Genomic DNA, 22,838 nt, shown 5'->3' on the forward strand with positions numbered 1-22,838 from the left:
ATCATTACGCTTCAGCAGATATACAAATATACACTTAATCCATCATGATGGTGTTACGGGCTCGCTCGTTAGGCTGAAACCAACAATAAGAATATAACAAAACACGTTGTAGTTGTCGTCCATCTTTATTCATCCCCCTCTTTTACTCTAGAGGGCTCACTTCCGTTTGACAAACCCATCACAATGGTATACTGGAGGTTGTAATGTGTTTAAATATATACAATCCGTTTTTCCATGATAAAAAATATAAATAAATTTGTGAAAATAAAATATTCTGCTTCTTGCGTAAAAAAAGGCAATAACTAACAAACCGCATCGGGTTTCGTATATTAATGCCTTGTATAACCATCCATACAAGTCCGATAAAAGTATGTTATCATGGTAACAGTAAAAAGTGAAAATCATTATCCATTCAATGGATACAAAACGTTTTTGTTTTTATATCACATCTGCTGTTAAATTTTAATATAATTAATATCCATCGCTTCCATCTTAAATGCGATGTCATAATTTAGTCCATGGCAAAAAGACGGTGGTCAGATTTTGGCAGCAAAGCACAACTATTATAGATGGCACACTTTACATATTAGTTTTTGCCGTTGCATTATTATCAGCATATCTTGTGGCACAAACTCAACATTTTTTAAAGCTGGCTGTTGAATAGAACCGTTACATTTTAAGAAAATTTTTATTTAATCAACCAATCAAAGTGTTATGCGAATAATAATTAGGAATGAACAAGTGTGCAAAGCAAGCGTTCATGTGATTTTAAACAAATACATTTTACCACACAAGTTTGAATTATAAAAAATTGTTTATGTTTATTTACAGTAATACTGTATGTAATTTAAAAGTTTGAATGAAAAGAAAAACTTGATTGAAATATTATTATATTTTCTACAGTACCATATGGTACACAAGGTTTTTTTTTACCAAAAGAGGCTTAACCAAAAATAATATACAAATAATGAATGTTTATGAGTGGAATGGTCTAAATAATGGCATGAGGTGAATGTAGATTATAAGGTTAAATTTAATATTAACCTTTCATCATTCACTGAATAACATTATTTGTACTATTCTACAAATTTAAAACATTCATTATTTGTTTTATACAACATCTAAATAGATTCCTGTCAATTTAATCAGATTGAATAAAAGCTAGGCCTACATTTGATTCACATTGACAATTTTTGTTTTTTGTAACATATTTGTTTTTTTATAATAATATATATCAAATTTTCAGCATTTATTTGGTTTTAACACAAACAACTGTAGTGTTAATTATGTCAACGGATGGCCAATGTACGCGAAAAGATTTGTTTTCCATACGTGAACAAAAGTACTATTTAACGATCGTGAAATAGTGTGTAATATTGCACGCCATGTGACCCAAAATCATCCAATCAAATGACAGGAATTTATTTAGGTGTTATATGAACACAAGACATCTGAACAGAAAATAGAGGTATGACATTCTATCTATATACAGTGTTCTCCCAATATAGACATCAATTCTGGAAAATTAAGCATAGTACTGAATGACTGTTATGCTACTAAAAGATGTAACTACATCAAATAATATTGTACTTTGTTCAATTGCTCTCAGTCTATATTAGCTAGACCTAACCTACCACTATGAGATAAGTGTTTATTTTATGTATAATTGTTTACATAACACCAAAGAACTTATAACACAAGAATCTTCTGTTCATCCGAGGCGCATTAAAAAACAAACTATCGGAAGTACAGGGGTAAAAGGTCAAATTGAGCGATACCATTTCACAGCATGGTGCAGCGCCCTCTCTCCAAACTAGAAATGTAATTTGTATTAGTCAGGACTGCTATATTATACAGTAAATGCAAAATATTCTGTATTCGACTGTTTTATTGGAAAGATAATTAATTATTAATTGGTAATAATAGTTCATGATATTATTAGTTACACCCTGCTTGTTCACGGAATCTGGGAATATCTACGTTCTGGTTCCATATTACGTAGATATTTCCCATATTTCGTAAGAACAAGCAGGGATGTATCTCTTGGTGTACACATATAAGCAATTGGACAAGAGACAAAGAAAAAAACAAATATATACATCAATGTCAATACAGTTAAAAACTAACAATAACATAACAGCCAGGTTGTGGATTGTGCATCCATTTAATGAAGGCATTGGTCTAGATGGCGATTTCATATTTACATGATGCTTGTTAATGACCTGATTGAAATGCTGCTGTGTTGCATTACTTATTTCCTGAGTTTGTTCAACCTCAACATTTTCACAATCCTCCAAATCGTGCAAAATTGTGCCAAAGCCCAGGCAAAGCTAAATTTTCTTGAATCGTAAGGTTTAGACTGAGCGACCTCCCCATATCTCATTTTTCTTCATCTGAAACACGTTGGTAGATGGAAAGTGAACTTACTGACTTGTGACCCGTAACGTATTGAATTTGTGATGCTGCAAAATGTTCTCGTGAAAGTATTGTAGCACCAGTAACACGTATTGAATGATTGGTGTACACTTTACTCAGATTCTTCATGAAACCTCAAAGTGTAACAATCTCCACACACTTAATACAATATCATATTATTGTTCTTGATTAGAGCAATTAGGGTTCAAATGTTGAAGATAGCTTTCAAATGTTGAAGATAGCTTTCAGATTATGCAACTGGGCACCGTGTGTTTCCTTTTATTTCTGGCATTAGTGCTGTGTAGCTCTGCCTTCAAACTCATTGTGGTTTTTGTTAAATTCATTGATAGCTTTGCATACGTATGTCTCTATTTACATCAGTCCTAATGACAAATGTGCGTTTTGTCATTTCATGCCTATTTTCAGCTCCTCGCCGAAAAAAATAAAATCTAATGTCAAACTGATCCTTTTCTTGCAGCACGAAAGGATCTTGCAAAATTGCTGTATAGCTTTTGTAAATCCAATTTGACTATTTCAGGATGATGCGAAATTTCAAGTTTGACTCAAAATTAAAAACAAAACACATATATAAAAACGAATACCATTTATTGAAGTTTCTTTCACTTTTAATAAGATGAAAACATTAATTGGTTAGGTGTATTAAACTAAATAATGTAAATATGTACCTAATTTAACACTTTCTAAATGTTTTCGTAATAAAGATCTTTTAAATGTACAATACATACAAATGTCTACAAGTAATATCTAAGTGATATCCGATAAGGCATCATACTTGACCACTCCTTCAGCACACAACAGGCGATAGGAATTGCTTATAAAAGAGGCTGTAAGTATACCCAATAATGTGTCCAAATTGGCTCAATAGGTGCATTTGCCCGGTCTTATAGTGTAATTGGTTTAATTAAAAACCACAAATAATAAAAAGGTTTAATATCATTAATTATTAAGCTCTGTCTACACTATCAAACTAGTTTGACAAAAAAAGTTTGATGCGTCCAAATATGGTAGTGATATACCCAAATATGGTAGTAATATTATATCATCATGTCCATATATGCGCACATCACAGCTCAGATATAGGGTGGGGGCCTACTTTTCAAATATTAACAGGCTTTTTGCTAGTTTCACTTCAGAATTATGGTAAAATAAACATAATATTTTCTATAAAAATTAAAACAAAACTTATTTATCAATAAATGGTTCCATATAATAATGCGAATGCCCTATTCTAGTAACATTAGATCGCCACATGAGGTCATAGGTTAAAGTTATCTATAGGCGTACCTTATTATTATAAAGTTTTTATTGTTCACCATGGTAACAGCAATGGCGGAAGCATAAAAAATAATTTATATTTAAATAATTAATCCAGATTATGCATTATTTTTAGAATCATTAGTATTCACAAATTTCAATTTTAGCTAATTCTTAAATTGACTAAAATAATATTTTTGAAGAATTCATATTTGTTTAAGAACCATCAATCATACGTTATATAATATATTATATATATTTACGTTCCTATATTTTAATATGTATGACTCATCTAATTCAGAAAATTAATAATAATAAATAAAATTGGGTAAAAAATGTTGTTAACATGGCAATTATACTTTTAGATTATTCTTTTACATGTTAATCAAAACATTAATTATCACGTGGTTAATGACCAAAAATTCAAGGTAGAAAATATAGAAATTACCATTTTATAGTTAACTAAAAACTATTATATAAAACAAAACAAAACACTTTCCTCAAAACTCACTAAATTGAAATAAATGTGTTTAGAAAATTAGTTCTCTAACTTTTAATAACAAAATTAAGTATTTAAAAAAACAAAGTGAACAAATCTAATAAAAATTGGTGAGCTGTTTTGAGCACACTTACTGTGAAACTTAAGTCTACCTTTCTATAGCTCATCATAAAGCTCATCAAACTTTATGCGACAAAATATGTTTGATGTGCCCAAATATGGTAGTGATATGACATCATCATGTTTATATATAAGGACACATCACATTTCTTTTGTCACATAAAGATTGATAAAGAGGTGGTATGTTGTTGGTGACAATAGACACAAACCCAAGCACCCACTAGGGTACAATGCAAAAATGGATCTAAACTGTCTCTTGTGATTAGTCTACTCACTTGCGCTGTGCATATATCGTTTCATTATGTCCAAGCTTAAGTGGGGCACTACCAGATATACTATATAAAAATATTGATATTATGTTATATTTCCTATTTAATTAGAACCATAAATCGATGCACCATCTGTAGAGATGTGTAAATATATTTGTTTAACTAAAATAACTTTAAAAGTCAGATTTTAAATAATGGAAACGTTTAAAGGCCATAGAAAACAAAACTAAACTTGAAAACATGTTACAGAAAAAAAGTGATATTTTTAAAAGAAGATAATCTTTCGATCCATAATAAAATAAAAAGATTTCTACAGAGGGCGCTTTTACTTATGATATTCCTACACTGTGACAAACGTACACATTAAATTAAACTGTTATGTGAGTGGGCATACCCTTGTTAAAACGCTTTTTCCTGTTAATAACCCAATCGATAAGCACCGACATAAAAAAATATAAAATTTTCGGTTAGCACCTCAGGTTATGAGATAATATATTGAATACATAGTACTATACAGGTTTCTAACAGAATTCTAGCATTTTGTTTTATATAAAAAAGAAATTACAATTTTACAAACAATATAAAAGATACATTTGATTATAAAATTATTAATTATCCTTTTCTAATATATAAATATTAGTTAAGTTATAAAGCAAATTCTAAATATTGTATAATTATCAATAAAAATAAAAATTAAATAATCATTAATATTCGTAATAAGACTAATCTTTAAAGTTAAAGGTCAAAGTTGAAAGGTGGCCACAACCAGGAAATACGTTTTTAGGAGATGTCAAATTTTTCTGGAACATGACCAAATTTGGCCTTATTTCCTATTCAAACTTACTGAAACACTACAAATACCACTTATGGGGAATCCTTTATTATTTATTAATATTTATTAACTTAAGTGAAATACTTAGTATTTTTGAAGTAAATATTTCACTTAAGTAAATATGGCCACTGCCTAATATATTCTGAATAGACGACCTACAATATACTATAGATTTAGTAATGTGTAATGTAATGAATGTGCGTTTGATTGGTGGAATTAATAATAATTAAATAATAATGCTAGTGTTAAGCTCTGTTTACACTATCAAACTAGTTAAATATGGTAGTGATATACCCAAATATGGTAGTGATATGACATCATCATGTCCATATATTGTCACATAATGTTTGATAGTGTAGACTGGGCTTTAGAAGAATATGTGGAACTGTACATACAATTTGAGTTTCTGGTTTCAGAGAGTCCAGTATTGATAAAATTGTGTTTAGTTTCAGTATATGGCAAAAAAATATACAAATGGAAAAAACATATTATTAGTCCACCAACATGATTCTGCACCAATTTGGGTCCCTATCTCAACCTCTAGTTAAAAACAATTTGCATAGCTTTGGTACAAACAAGAGTAACAAAAAAGGGAACACAATCATACTTTACTGTTACAAAAAACATTTTTTATATATTTATATAATTATATACACGATAGTTTATGAAAAAAATTATATTTTTAATAATGGAAGATCGTTTTATTCATTCCATCTATTTCTGAACCTTCATTTTGATGTCGGTCGTTAAATTAAACAATTTTCGAATAATTTGTTCGATTTCTTTCTGCTTTCCTGAACTATACTTGATTTTTAAATCTTTAAACTGCGTGTCAAAGGCGTTTAATGTTTCGAGAAAAGAAAACCTAAAACGTACGGCTAAAAAGTCCACATACTTTTGACATGATAAATGAAATATTTCAATGTCATCGCACAGTTCGTTACTCTTGCCATAATCGTTTCTATCTAGTATCATAGCAAATCTCGCTGTTAAAGAATCCGATAGTTGTAATAGCGATTCCTTCGTGACTTTGCCTATACTCATTGATAGATCGTCCCTACCTATCGTACCACGTTTCGAACGCGCTTGCGGCTGTGGAACTGGTTTTAACTGCGATACAGCATTTGTACCCTGTGAGGTGGTAAGCTTTGGTTTTGGTCCCATGAAATCTGGCTTTGGTGTCGGCGGGACCTTTTTCTTATTTGGCTTGGGACTGGTAATTCTTGGTTTCTGACCCATTTGAGTTGGCTTCAAAATATTCGGTATACTCTTATTCGTGGTAAACTGCTTTGATGGCTGCGGTGGCATGGGAGGATTAAACGTTGGCTTACTGTTTTTACGAGGTGCGTACCCTTGTGGCGCAGTAATCGGCTGCGTTATTTGATTTTTACTAGAATTACTATCTTTTCTCTGACCATACTTTTTGTTATCTGCCTGACTCGGCATGGCTTGCTGTTCATTTTTCGGCCATTTCTCGAACGATTGCTGTTTCATGAACGCTACGCCCTCAACGCTACCGTCGCTTATATTACTTGAGTTGCTCGGGCTATTTTTAGAATTTCTATTATCCATTTGGGAATGTTTATCTTCAGAGTTCTCTATTAATTCTTGCGAATGTCTGTTGTCTTTCGCCATCACTCCGTTGCTCGGGTTTGATTTACGTTTCTCCTCTTTTTTATCTTTCCTACGAAACATAGACTGAACATGGAATCCTCCTTTCTTTTTCGATTCAGGTGAAGTTCCTTTTCCATCTGCAAAGTCAAATGAATGTAAAAGACATAATACTCACACATGAGCTTAATAATACTGAGTGCACAAAGGTAGGTTATTTATCAATCAATCAATCAATCTTTATTTTCCATCATAACAAACATAAAATACAAATTAAGATGGAGGACGTACAACTAAGGCAGAGCCTGAAAAAAAAATGTTGTACTACCTTTACAATAAAAACACTAACAATAACATACACATACAAATATTGAAGGACATAAATAAATATATATAAGAATACATATAAGGTATAGGATAAGGTGGGTTAATAAAGATATAAAACCATTAAACTCATCAAGGTAAAAAGATGAGCCTTAAATCCAAAGGGTTTTAAAGATGTATTGTCTCAGTTTTAGTAAATTTAATCATTTCTGTAGAAAAAAAACTAATAACAAACATGTTTTCACTTATAAAAAGGTAAAATAAATTGTTAAATTCAACAAACAACCCATTGACATCGAGCTAATTTGACTAATTTTTGCTTTAAATTACAGTTTTTTCAGGTAAATAATGTTGAGTGAATAACTATTATGTGACATTATAATGGCATATTCAACAAAAACATTTTTAAAATTATTTTTACATGGGAAAATACATCTTTAAAACAAACAAAGTGATGATATTGGGAATGCTCAATACACCAACAAATGAGATATTATTGTGATGAAAACAGTCCGCAAACTTACTTGGATTTTGTATAGAATCATGATCAGGAATACGACCTGGTATCATTGGTGCAACATCAACGCCCAAAGTCTTTTCAACCTCTGTAGGATAAAAAAATCCACATAATAAAAAGAAGTATGAATAATTACAGTAAATTTATACTTTATAATCAAAAGCGACAGTACTGTCTTTGATGACATGTTCTGGTACAGTGAACTCTGTGGAACTGAATCAAAATTAGACACCCTCCCAAAGCAATATTTTATTAATAACAAAATTAAAATTCATTTCAACCATTCAAAATGCAATCTCAAAAGAAGATTTTCCAGATAGGATGGAATAACACAAAGAAGAACGTAAGCATGGGTATGATTCCAGTAGGTGATAATTAAGGGCGTGTGGCACAGTGTGTTGGAAGTTGGATTACTGACTGTGAGATCATGGTTCGAATCAAACTCTCACCGCATTGCTTGTATCCTTAGACAAGACACATGTGCCTTTCTCCATCCAGGTGTATAAAATGGTTACCCGGTTTAGATCAAGACACAAATTTGCGCTGATTACTAGCTGTATTATGGGAGTATGTTTCCATACATGCTTGATAAAAAACATGACCAGGGTAATAATGTGTAGCTCATTGAGAGCTTGCTTATATACAAAATAAGAATGAATTATTATTACTTAGTCCTTATACTAACCTTCACTAATGCTAGAGTGTTGAAACATATTGTTCAGTTCCTCATATACATCCCGGAAGTTAGGCCTATCAACTGGCATCCATTCCCAACCTGTAACAATAATTAAGGAAACAATTCAAAACAACATTAGAGACAAAATACCAATCAAATCTAAGTATAGAACATTTTTAAAGTGAGCGAGTGAAATGGCCGAGCAGTTTAGGCAGGGGCGCCTCTTAGTTCTGGTGGTGGAACAAGTCTTCTCGGATAAGGAATATAAACCGTAGGTCCAGTGTACACAGTTTACCTGTGTGTACTTTAAAGAACCCCAGTTCATCATTCAAGACAAGTAGGGGTTTCAAAAAATAGCCCATGTTCAGGGGGATGACCACCTATTAGATAGAACAGTGATTAATTTACTAATTGTTAATCCTTGGCCCCCTGTGCCTAAATGTACATAAAATTTAAATAAAGATGGTTTAATTTCTGAACTATTCTTTAAAATGCCATCTTAAAACCAAACGTTCTTTAAATCAAAGAGTTAAGTATTTCCGATTCTTGGAAAGGTTACTCACATTTTTTCATGAGATTATAGACATCGCCCGGACAACCTTCCGGTCGTTCCATTCGGTAGCCATTCTCTAGTTTCTCATACACGTGCTGTAGTTCAACACCTGGATAAGGAGAAGCACCGTATGTAGCAATCTCCCATAAAAGTATACCAAAGGCTGTGAAGGAAAAAAGTTGAAAATTATACAGATACACTGAAATAAGGTATCTTTATAAAAAACATATTTCCTTCTTTCTTTTCTTTAACCCACAACAAAAGAATAGCAAAAAAAACAATATTGTGTATAAATATAAAAAAAAGGTAAAAAAATAATAATATAAGCTAGTCATGTCTAGTCCCAAAACATATAAATGGAACAGGGGAAATCCTATTTAGGGGACACTTTGGGCTAAGAAAGTGTCCCCTTAAGCTTTTTCTACACTATCAAACTTTATGTGACAAAAAAATGTGATGTGCTCATATATGGACATGATGATGTCATATCACTACCCTCTTTGTACATATCATTGTCATATTTGGGCACATCATATTTTTTTTGTCACATAAAGTTTGATAGTGTAGACAGAGCTTTAGGCTTTTAAACAGATATTTCTCCTCATTCGGGTCATTGAGAAAGAAGTCCTCTGAATAGGGGGCTCTAAGGAGGGTTCTATCTCAATAAAGTGTATGATGTGGCAATTTAAATTTTTTGTATGGAGTGAGTGCAGAATCTGTTTGGGCTTTAGCCTATTCTCATTCCTGGTTATTTTTACATTGATGACCGAATAAATATTATTATTAGTATTATTATTATTAAGGTACCAAAATAAAAATGTGACAACATTAAAATAACAATATCAATGTTCTACTTCACATAATCAAGTAACTAATTCGCAATAAGATCTAGCTAAGATATTTTTGAAGAGAAATGCAACATATTCCACAGAATACATAATAAACTTTAATACATAAAAAAAATTTCATTTTTATAGAATGTCTAATTTAATAATCTTCTGTGCAATATTATTTTATTCAAGAGTTCTGACAATAAAATTTACTTATTGCCTAAAATTTGACCATGTGTTAATATGATAAATCTGGCTAAGAAGAAAATGACATTTTTTTTTTGCTCTTTGAATCAACCAAGTGTGAACAAAAGCCAGACACTCAATAATAAATCAGGCTTATAATTAGAAAAAACTCAAGATCAGATCAAGGTCATTTCCAGTAATTACCAAACCATTACTTGATTTACTGAAACAACTGTACACAATCACTGTTTTAAAATAACTAGTTATTTTATAAATTTATCATAACATCAAATTATATGAAGCAATTTGCAGTAAACATTTTTTTTTACAACAATATCTATTTGCAGAATTCAACTTTTTAATAATTAGTAAATTCCTTTAACTGCTCTGTATATACTAATCAAACCAAACCTCTAAAAATAGTATTGATACTACATTTATTATTTAACTTTTTTTTAGTAAATTAAAAAAAATTAAATAAAAATTATATAGTTTTATACTGTTTCACAAATATTTTTCTTTAATCTAATCATATGTCTCCTTACCCCATATATCAGATTTATTTGAAAATTTGTTGTATGCTAAGCTCTCTGGTGCTGTCCACTTGATGGGAAACTTGGCCCCAGCCTGAGCTGTATAAACCTCTCCCTGGATGATACGAGCTAGGCCAAAGTCCGCTACTTTCACTAAGTGATTTTCACCTAATAAACAGTTCCTTGCGGCAAGGTCTCTGCAAGAAGTTTAAAAACAATGTACAGTTATTACCTGTGTATCGTATCATGAGGAGTACCTGTGTGTCATATCATGGCGAGTACAGCTACTAATTCCCATATATGGAAGGACTTGGTGCACTGTCTCTCATCTGCTACACCCCTACAATCCTCTAGGTCATGGGACAACTAGAACTAGAATAGTTATTACTGATGAAACCAAATTTTTCGTAGTGTAAACAATTACTGTATATTTATTGAGCTGTGATTGTGTTGGAGTTGACTCTCTAGTTGTAATATAGCACCTCTATGATTCTGACCATTTTGCATCTTATATCTATATACTGAGGGTATCAGAAATAATGATCAGCTTTGATTTTGGTAAAATATTGTTGACATAAATAATCTCTCTGGGCTACTATGCTAGATTTTAATAGCTCAAAAGAAATTTTACTGGGCCAAACTAACATTATAAAACTTACCTATGTATAAAATTTACATCTTCTAGATAGCTCATAGCTGAGGCCACTTGCGTTGCCATGTGCATGAGTGCGATTGCGGGTAACGTTGTTTGATCGTTTTCCCGAAGATAATCCAATAAATTTCCATGCTGCATAAATTCTGTAACTATATAGAAAGGGGGTTCTCTTGTGCATGCACCTGAAGAAGAAATAAAATAATTTTAATATTTCTAACATATTATACACTAATAAAGGAATACATGTTTTTGTTTTATTTATTTACTAATATAACCAAGGCGCTGAGCTCCAGAGATCAAAGGGTTTATCTGTGGCTGCAACATGATCAGTTCCACGTCCCTTAAAAGACACTGCATGCCATAGAGAATATGTCCATTGTACATTACTGTTGGTATTTGTCGCAGCCAGACATAAGATCAAAGGACTGTTACAAGTTCCTATCTTGGCAAGGTGAGCTCAGTGTCCTGTTGTTAGATTGCCTTGTTATAACTATGCCCTAAATTGGAATTTTTTTTGGTGCATTTTCCCCTTAAAATTTGTATTAAAATAAATTCATATTTTGTTTTCAAAATACTCTTTTCTCTGTCAATTCCACAACGTAGTAAACGGAGTAAAACACTAACACCACAACAATATAATAATATTACAACATTATAATAATATCTATATTTGAACTATTCAGTATACCTTTACATGCGATATAATAATTATTTATAATAAATAATCCGAGTAAATTAAACCTATCACTACAGTATAAAATGTAGTACTGTACATTAATGTATACCTTACATTACTGGCTACGTTTAATTATTTCGGTTCCCCATATATTATTAAACATCATTTATCATAATTATGCAAATTAGCTATAATTTGAAAGCCATTATAAAAATTCTGTATGCCTTACAACTGCTGTTGTAAGCAAGCCTAGAAAAGCTTGCAAAAGTATAAATTTATTCTCGCTTGATGCAAGTTAGTCCCTTAGGTAATAAACACAGCAATTCCCCTCATTTACAATCGTAACTAAGCCTGTCAGGGTGATAGTACGATGCGTCCCTTGGGACAGTAACGTTGTAACAATGTTTTAAAAGCTTAAATCAGCCTTGACCAAATATAAACATAAATAAAAAAAATGAGTTGCACAATTACCAGGAAAACATTCATCATTAAAACATATAGCGTGAACTTTGAACTTTGTTAATGCAATAGCAACATGAATTGTCATGAAATATTTATAAAATATGGTGCCTTGCTTAATCAGCAAAATTGAAACAACTTTATGCATAAATTGGTAAAGTTATATAGATAAAATAGATAGATTCTTAAAACGTAGACATTATGCAAGAACATTAGCATGAAATACAAAAATAAATAATTATGCAGTTCCAATCATCAAAATGTACTTTACACAATTTCAATAATGATAAAAATGTTGCATAGTGTACTTTTGGCCTCATTTGCCTTCCATACCTATCCACAATAGGAGTTTGGCAATATATATTATATGGCAATGAGTACACGGTAAACTTTATTTTAGTTGTTAAATTAAAAAATATCTTACCTAGTAATTGAACAAGGTTAGGATGTTTTATAGTCTTCATCACAGCTGCTTCTCGCATAAATTCCTCAACTTTCATCGTCTCCTCCTATGAAAAGATTAAATTAAAATTAGTAAGATTTCAACTTTCTAGGACCTGGAACGGAAGGAAAGCAATACAGAAAGAAAAGAACTAAAGTATTTTCTAAAACTGTACTCCCTGGCCACCAAAAACTGTAGACAAAATTAAAATTTGTATCTAAAATATCCTGAATTGTATCATAAAAACCAGACTAAACAGAAATTGTTTGGACAGCCTAAGCATAAAATACATGGAAACTACATTATATATGGCTTGGTTCTTGTCATTTTGATAAACTTTCAACTCAAAGTAGACAGATCATAAGTAAATGGCAGCCTAGCTAGTCGTAGCCCTATTATATTAACATAGGGTCATTAAAATCATTTAAATAGAAGAGAATGAAAATATTGCCACATTTTTATCTTTAACCATCAATCTCAGAAGAATCAAAGAAGAACTGGGGCTTTAATTTTACATATGGGCATCTGGTAATAACCATACAATAAAAAAAAACAACTAAAAAAACCCCCAAAAAACTGAAAACAACAGGCAAATTAAAAGAACACAATCGTCAACGGAGCATTATACCAAATCGTTTATAACCCGCTAAATTTACCTTGAGTGTTTTTACAGCAACTGTCCTATTGTACTTCTTCCAGATTGCTTCGTACACCTCACCATATTGCCCGCCCCCAAGTTTATTCTTCATTATTATATCCGTCCTCTCAATCTCCCATTCATCGGGCTGCGGTGAAACGCCATATATCGTGGGCTTGTCCTTTTTAGCGACAGCATACTTGAGAGTGGTTACTAGCCCGTCAGCCACCTTACAGTGATGGAGTATTAGTTGAGCCACACTATTAAACCTACTCTCTGATGTCACATATACCTGTATTAACATACAAACAGGTGTTTATCAATCAGTAATTAATACTAACCAAATCTTCACATTTGGCTAGCCAGTATAATATTGTAGTTTAGTTCGGGTTAGTAATAGGGAATGTGGCCTTTGTCACATCGAGCAGCATTCTTACAGTAAGCCCAGTTAGTATACAAGGTAGGCCTATATTCACATAGTTAGACAGGTACTAAAATAGTTCTTTATAATTATATTCAGAAAGAATTATATTTAACAAACCAGATCCCCATGGGGACTGAAGTTACTATCAAGACAGGTTTTCTGTCAGTCTGAACATATTGTTTTCTGTATTGTAGGTGTTTTGTTTAGAAGATCAAACTAGTAATAGTATGCACTATGAAATGAACACTAGTGAAAATTCAGTATTTTGTTTGTGAAGGGGCTTGGAAAAACATTCCACAAAAATGCACACAGATCCAAAGAGAAGCCAAAATAAATGTGAACACTTGTTTACTTTCCAAAAAAAATCATAAAGCTGCATTCGCACACATTTTAAATATAGTGTATTTAGGATTTAGTCTTTCAAAACCTAAAACAAGGCATGTTATATCTACCTTTAGATTATGTTAAAACTTTATTTTATACATAAAACAAGAATTTAATTACGACAAAGTTTATATAAATTATTGTGGAAAAAATAACTTCATAATACTCACCCTTCCATCTGTTGAAGTGCTTATCCGATAGTGAAACACTCTTCCATCATATCGTAATGATATCGACAGTTGCCCTGTACTACTCTCGCTATCCCGTACAAGAAAGCTTCCATCGATACCACTGTTTAGAAGGTACTCTGCGGTGTTGCGGGATATTGCACCGTGGTACCATGCATGATTGTGTAAGCTGTTGACTTGGGCTACATAGCTGAGAGGCACCCATCCTGTGCACCCTGTACTATTGCTTTGAACCTGGCACCATTCATTTGAGTTGTGTGATAAGATTTTGACTTTCTCTCCTGTGAGATACAAAGAATAGAAATAGAAAGTTGCAAGATTATGCCATTTTTAGGTGGGGGGTGTTAAAGTAAAATGCTTCTTTTCATATTTAAGAATGGCTAATGTCAGTTTATCCCAGTAAGCTTGACATGAAATAGACTGAAAATATACAATTAATCAAAATGAAAATGTTGTTAAACAAAATATCAACAATCTGTCATCAAAACAAGTCAATTTTTTTAACTCTCTTCACTTTTCTAATAATGCAAAAACCTATACTGATACTTCATTTTGTAGATATAAGAACAGTTTTCAACACTAATTTACCAGTAAGTACCACTCAATTTCCAATAATCATAAATGTTCATTTTTCCTAACCATACAATGATACATACCAATATATACACAAATATTCAATATACCAAGCCTTAATTGCCTATTATGCTATGTTCCTCAAGTTATTCCAAACTCATAATGATAATTTAGTACATCATAACCATCATCATCATAGTGCTCCAATAATAATAATACATTATTGGAAAGGTCTAATGAGTTACTTTGAATTTCCTACTACTTTGTTCACAACATCTTTATACCATAAAGGCAACATGTCTTCCTAAAGCCTTTTCAATTAATTCCTCGAAATAACTTATTATTAGCCTTTGTTTACACTTTCAAACTAGGTCGTGATGTGCCTAAATATGGCCTAAATATGGTAGTGTTGGCATCATCATGTCCATATATGGGCAGATCACATTTTTTTGTCACATAAAGTTGATAGTCTAGACAAAGGCTTAAGAGGTATAATGTAAATAACTCCTGCAGTAAGTATATCTTAGAACAACAGTGATACCATTTTCACCTCGCCTAGAATCTTTGGAGTTTACACATACTGAGGCACACACCATACCGTATGTGTTGACGCCCCAGTGTGTGTAAACTAAAGTTTGCTATAAAGCCATATGAAACGGGTACTATTTTCTATTACAACAGATAATAGAGTTTTCATTCCTGCCTTTAAAAATTGCTTAATGAAAGTAAATCTCTGTGTACACTATCACACTTTATGTGAAAACAAAAATATATGGACAACATTTTCCTACCATATTTGGGCATATTCATGGAGTAAAGGCATATCACTACCATATTTGGGCACATCACACTATTTTTGACAAACTAGTTTGATTGTGTAGACAGAACCTAAAGAAAAATTAGTTTTTACCTTTTTTAACACTGAGCTGTCCATCACTACTGCCTATAAAATCATACAATATAACAAATACATCTGGGTCATAAATATCATCTGTGGAGTTCCATTTTGAGATCTCGGAGTTCATAGGTGTATGAGGAAGGGGCCGGCAATGTATCTTGTCAACACCACTATCTGAAATAACAAAAAAAAACAATATTTACTTCAGGAATCAGAAAGATGTTGTATACTCGATTCTGACGGACATTTGAGAATTTTGATAATTTCGCAGGTTGTTCAATTGAATTTACATCCAAACACAAGCTTGTATAAAATAATTTTTTTAATTTAAAGACAAAGCTAAGGTGGTTCCATCTTGTAAGGCGCCTCTGTGTAATAAATATACTGAATAAAAAAAAAAAAAAGACAATGCACAAAACGTTTGGTGAGTTTCAGCACTTTTTACTCTTCCTTCATGTAATATTTAAATTTATTATTTAAAAGGGCTTGTTTTAATAAAAGTTAATTGGTTGGAAATCGGTGCTCGCAAGTGTGCCCTAAAATTTGTTGTGTCTTTAATCCTAAGGATTTTAAAATCACAGGAAATTGGTATTTAATTAGAAATTATCATAAAACCTCGAAAAGAAGCCCATGGGCTTAAACCTCGAAAAGAAGCCCATCTCGAAAAGAAGCCCCCCTCTACAGTTTGCAAAAGTACTCTCGAAAAGAAGCCCATCTTGAAATGAAGCCCCCTGGGCTTCTTTTCAAGATAGTATGGGCTTCATTTCGAGACAGACTACTCATACTGTATTGAGATGACGAAATTATTGTATTTGACGGTGAATCATAGGACTGTTTTTTTGCTTTTTATATTGTTTTTTAATTGGTATATTTTAAAACATAATTTCATGGTTGAAAAAATGTCTCAAAAGTCACATTATTGTAGTAGAAATTCACAAAATTTACAGCATTCATTTCGAAAAGAAGCCCCAATCTAAAGTTTGCAAAAGTACCCTCGAAAAGAAGCCCATCTCGAAAAGAAGCCCATCCAAGAGCACTAAAAAAAGAAGAAGCCCATGGGCTTCTTTTCGAGGTTTTACGGTATTTGATTGGCAAAGATAAAATTTTATTTAGTAAACAAAATTATCAAGTACAGTACTTAATAATCTAATAATTTTAAAATGTAAATAAATAAATAATCTTCGAAACGGTAATTAGTCTGCTGGTAAAATGTCTTTTATTGCGGCCACAGAAATGTAACATTCATAAATTTCACAATCGTTCGCAAATCAGGATGCGGGATTAGTAATGATATGTATCTGGGGGTTTGTTAGCACTTAAAGACTTTAAAAGAACGTAGACGACGACAACAACACAAACAAAGAATCTCAAAGGTAATACTAATAGTACGCATTTCCAGATCAAATTTCAATGAAATTATGATAATTCATAAATTTATGATATGCCAGTAAAATATGACAATCTAAAAAATATCTTTGTTCTCTCCATCCACTTACATGCTGTCTACACTATCAAAAACTGTATGTGACCAAAAAATGTGATGTGCCCAGTACATGAACATGATGATGACATATCACTACGATATTTGTACATATCACTACCATATTTGTGCATATCACTACCATATTTGGGCACATTATACTTTTTCAAACTAGTTTAATAGGGTAGACAGAGCTTTACAACATGTTTTTTTAGCGTTGACAGCATTTGAAAAAAAAATATTGTTCTAGACTATAAAAATATAAACATTACAACATGTAAAAAAAATGTAATTTTATTACAACTACAAAATAATGTACATTGACAAAACTGTGTGTCAAAATGTTGAATAAGTGTGACTGTAATATTCTAAGCAATCTAAATGTAAAATGAACAGCAATTAAACTTTTAATGCGATTTTAATGTTTGGAATGTTTTATGTTTTGATGAAATACAGTAGTATAGCAAAGAAGTGAAGTATTGAATATTCATCATAATGTATGCAAAAATTCATAATAAATGCAATGCTTTGATATTACATAAAGCATTGAATATTCATGATGATGTATGCATAATTAATGAAAGCACAGTGGTAATTTAGTGACATTATAATAAAGTATTGAATATTCATGATAATGTATGCATAAATTTATGATAAATGCAGTGTTTGACATTACATTAAGTATTGATTCATGATGATGTATGCATAATTCATGAAAGCACAGTGGTAATTTAGTGACATTATAATAAAGTATTGAATATTCATGATGATGTATGCATAATTCATGATTGTTATTGTGCTGGGCAGGTGGTTTTTTTTGTCACCTATCCGTAATATTTTGACAACAACCCTTCTCTAGATACATCTCTGATAATGGTGTTTTAATGTGAATTTCTACAAAATAATATATCCGTAAATCCGAGTGAGGGTAAATTTTCATTATACTGTATTTAAAATATCTTACAATTAATATCAAAAAGCATACATGGACAAATAAACCAACACATTTTTGTTTAACCTTAATTTTCAAAATCTTCAATTATCAATAGGCATCTATAGATATAAACAATTTCTAACTAGCAAGCTAAATATTAAATGTTGTACACATACCTATTCTGTTCGTCATACCTAGCTTCATTTTAAATCCAAACATTTGTTAAAATCCAACCGCAAAATATTTCTAAAAGATGGAATTAATACAACTGGTGCGTTTGTGTCTTAATCCATCAAGAAGCAAACAGCCTTATGTAGCACTGCGACTGTTTATGGTAAATTTATGTTGCGAATTGCCATTCAATTTCAGGTCAAATAAAGGTCACAATTCAATGATTAGTTTATGTAGATACTTGCAATTATCCTTGAGGTGATAGACAATCCTAAATATGTAAATATTATGCAAAATGCTAGTGTCTATTACAAATCATGAATATTCAAATATAAACAAACAATCATGAATATTCATGTATTTTTCATTTAGGAGAATATTTGGATATTCAAGTGGAAACATTAAATCTTGACTATCAAAATATTTTTCAAACAAGGTACTGGATTACTCATGAATATTCAAATATGAATATGCAAATAAAGGTACCAGATCACTCATGAATATGTATATAATATGTAAACTTGTTATGGTTCAATCCTGTTTTTAGGGTTATTTTACTACTGTAAGTGTATGACTCCAGACTCTAGGAGAGTTAAATCTAAAAGGGATTATTACACATAGCTTAAGAGCATCAACACTACACTTTGGCTATTTTTAATGACTTGAAACTTATGCCAACTCCTTTCAACAAAATTCGCTATAACCATAACATTCGTAAAAATCACCTGATTCTTTTTCAGATGTCATAATATGCATTTTAATAAATCTGACTTTAGTTAAAGATTATCAGCAGTCAAAACTCATTTCTATTTCATAAAAAAAAATGGTTTAAATTAATAACAATCCACAATCAAACCGTGATAACGCTAAATCCGTCTCCTGACAGGAAACCAATTAGATGTTGATCGCGACGAAGGTTCTTATTGCCAGGCAACCCGGTTAATTGCCATCTCCCGACTCTAAACAACTCGAAAGATGCTCCGAGAGCTAATAACTTAATCAAAGGAAACATTGGTACATAATTAAACGGTATATCTTTAGTCTCGCACAATGAGGTGCAATGACCGATAATATGACAGAATGCGGACAGGCCAAAGTTATTGACCTTTACCACAGAATAGCCTACAAATAGTGAATAGTTCGACAATGATTGTAAAAAATCAACAAAAACAAGGATACAAGGATTTCTGTTCTAAATCATATTATTACCATATTTGGATAATTTCCATTCAAAATTATCAAATGAATAAACCAACCTACTCATTAATTAACTTGTCAATTGTAGGACCCACAGGGTTGTATAGTGGGTCATACAATACCAGTGCAGCATAATAACAGGCAGGGACATGAGTATACAACTACACACAATCAAAAGAAAAATTAGTCAAACCACTAGTGTAATTTTCGTAATCGTATCCCTTCTTCGGAGAGATAGGCCTATTATTGGTTTATCCAGATAAGCTAGGCACGAAATAAACTGCATCTTCTAAAATAGTGCTATTCAATTTGTTGAACATTAAGACAATGTTGTAAAGATGTTCACATCCACTCATGTGTACATCAACGCAATCAAAAGAAAAAAAATAGGGCTATTGACGGTTTATCCAGGTAAGCTAGGCACGAAATAAACTGCATCTTCTAAAATAGTGCTATTCAATTTGTTGGTTCAACATAAGACAATGTTGTAAAGATGTTCACATCCACTCATGTGTACATCAACGCAATCAAAAGAAAAAAAAAGAGGGCTATTGACGGTTTATCCAAGTAAGCTAGGCACGAAATAAACTGCATTTCCAAAATAGTGCAATTTAGTTTGTTGGCCCAACATAGGACATTGTTGTATGCAATCAAAGAAAAATTACACAATTTCATAACTGTATCCTCTCTTCGGAGAAAGAGGGCCATTGTCGGTTTATCCATGTAAGCTAGGCACAAAATAGACTGCATCTTCCAAATGAGTGCAACCCAACATTGTTTAAAGACACAATTTCCGAAGAAATGCACATTGTAAACATTCTTTTATGCAATTTTTATTGAATTATACACTTGTTTACTTTCAAAACAAGATGAGGATAAACAAAATAAAACTGATGAATGTCAAGCCTATACACTCAATAGTTTAACATTAACACATCTATATCAACAGTGATATTTATTGATACAGCTCATAACCTAAGCTCAATCATTTTAGGAATCTATACAATGATATGCTTAAAGCCACTAGACCTACGTATGTTCGAGCTATTTTAAAGTCACAGTACATTTTTGTCTTTAAATTGTTCAAAATGTAAAAAATAAGTAAATTATAATAATTTAAGTGGCTAACAATACCAGAATTAAAAATAACAGATCTTCCCCAATAACGGAATCTGCTAAAAAAGGAAAGACAATTAATTAAGCAATGAGCAACGTCGGGCTAGGAGTATAGCTGGCGTACAATGTTCATACATTACCCGATAGGCCTACACAGCTAAGCTGGGCCTAAGACCGTCCACGAGAGGACATTCGATGTGAGCTACTTTTAAAAATCAAAATTAACCATAAAATGTACATTTAATACAAGGAATGACCTGGTTTAATGTTTTTATAGTAATATATATACGGTCTGATAATTTCAACCTGAATATATATTATATATATATATATATATAAATCCAAAGGCAAATTACTGAAAAAAATGACAATGCTGTGGGTATCAGTGGCTGGATCTCAATGGAGATACAAAAATAAAAAGCGAAAAGCTAAATCAAAACGATAAAGTAAACAGCCAGAAAAGTTAGCAGAGCTTTCGGGCAACACTATATATATATATATATATATATATGCATTGCACTGATGAAGGGCTAGTGTTGCCCGAAAGCTCTGCTAACTTTTCTGGCAGTTTTACTTATCGTTTTGATTTACTGTAGCTTTTCGCTTTTTTTTTGTATCTCCATTGAGATCCAGCCACTGATACCTACAGCATTGTAATTTTTTCAGGAATTTGCCTTTGGATTTATAAATATGCATTATTTTTACAAAACTTCAAAATTTGTAGGGATAGTGTGTTTAATCAAATTGAGGCAACTCGCATACCCTAGGGTAACTAAAGAGAAATTAAAAATTTCAAATTCTTGGGAATAGCCAGAAAATACAAGATGACTTACTGACAAAGGTGGAAGACACGTTGAGAATTTGACTTAAAACTTTTTACGAAAGTACAGTAGATGCAGAATAACTTTGTCTGAAATGACCTAGATATGAAGCTTGGCACAAGAATATTGTTAACTGCTGAGCAATATTACACTATTACATTATTGTTTCATATATGTAACTGAACTTGTTCAGGTATTATGTTGAATGTTCACATTTAGAGTTGATCATGATCAACTTACAATGCATGTGAGCAAACGGGTATTCGAGCAAACTACATACAGTATCATCATGAGAGTTAGCAGAATTCCTTGATAACAAATTGTTGATCATATTTAACTGAACATGTTCAGGTCTAATGTCGATGTTCTACTTACATGCATGTGAGCAAACTACATGTACAGTATCATCATGAGAGTTGAAATTCCGTTATCACAATTGTTGATCATATTTAACTGAACATGTTCGGGTATTATGTTGACGTTCACATTTAGAGTTGATCATGATCAACTTACAATGCTTGTGAATGAAAATAATTAAATACATGATCATGAGAGTTTCATGTTATATATGACAGTAGCAGGTTTTCTTTAATTGTTGATCAAGTGTAAACTGACCTTGTTTAGGTACACCATTGCGGCCATAATTCAACCACTAAAGGAAATTAATGCTGTAAACATCCTTCAGTTCAGACATAGTTGGTTAGTAGTAGTCAAAATACATGTAGGATATAAAACTCTTGTTTTGTTAGACAAAATGTAAAATAGTAAAAATTTGGAAAATCACTATACTGTAATAATGGACTGAAGGACACACAGACAGACCGACTGGAAACATGATTGTACTTGGTAAAACATTTTATAAAATTAACTAAAAAACTGATCATGAATTAAATTATTAAACATCCTAGCTCTATATTTGTATGTTGCGCTAATCTTCAACTTAATTTTTAAGCCTCTTTTTAAACTTGGCCAACAAATCAAAATAGTAAGTACGGTACTGTACTGTACATTACCATACTTGGTTAATATACCTGTAAAACCATTACTAAAGAAAAATGTATCTAAAAATTTAGTGTTCCATTTTACAATCATTTTAGAACTCATGCAATTTCTATATACTGAATGGTATTAAGTGTGAAAATG

General features: G+C 31.7%; 1 protein-coding gene and 1 long non-coding RNA gene across 3 annotated transcripts in view; one reads left to right on the forward strand and one right to left on the reverse strand.

Annotated features, from left to right (window-relative positions):
* Positions 1 to 294: 294 nt before the first annotated feature.
* LOC140047294 (uncharacterized) lies at positions 295 to 8,391 on the forward strand. The gene is made up of 3 exons (XR_011844922.1): positions 295 to 1,468; positions 7,144 to 7,230; positions 8,170 to 8,391. It is a non-coding gene; the product is annotated as an uncharacterized lncRNA (long non-coding RNA).
* LOC140047291 (tyrosine-protein kinase ABL1-like) overlaps positions 2,979 to 22,838 on the reverse strand; it is a 31,890-nt gene continuing 12,030 nt past the window's right edge. For both annotated transcript variants that reach the window (XM_072092218.1, XM_072092219.1), the window contains 10 exons: positions 15,989 to 16,150; positions 14,488 to 14,786; positions 13,529 to 13,801; positions 12,855 to 12,939; positions 11,300 to 11,477; positions 10,653 to 10,837; positions 9,102 to 9,254; positions 8,548 to 8,637; positions 7,870 to 7,950; positions 2,979 to 7,161 (listed from right to left, as the gene is read on the reverse strand). In XM_072092218.1, coding sequence (XP_071948319.1) covers positions 6,125 to 7,161; positions 7,870 to 7,950; positions 8,548 to 8,637; positions 9,102 to 9,254; positions 10,653 to 10,837; positions 11,300 to 11,477; positions 12,855 to 12,939; positions 13,529 to 13,801; positions 14,488 to 14,786; positions 15,989 to 16,150 — 2,543 coding nt within the window. In that variant the 3' untranslated portion in view covers positions 2,979 to 6,124. The remainder of the gene's footprint in view (positions 7,162 to 7,869; positions 7,951 to 8,547; positions 8,638 to 9,101; positions 9,255 to 10,652; positions 10,838 to 11,299; positions 11,478 to 12,854; positions 12,940 to 13,528; positions 13,802 to 14,487; positions 14,787 to 15,988; positions 16,151 to 22,838) is intronic.

The sequence above is a fragment of the Antedon mediterranea genome, chromosome 4 (assembly GCF_964355755.1).
Source record: "Antedon mediterranea chromosome 4, ecAntMedi1.1, whole genome shotgun sequence".
NCBI lineage: Eukaryota > Metazoa > Echinodermata > Crinoidea > Comatulida > Antedonidae > Antedon > Antedon mediterranea.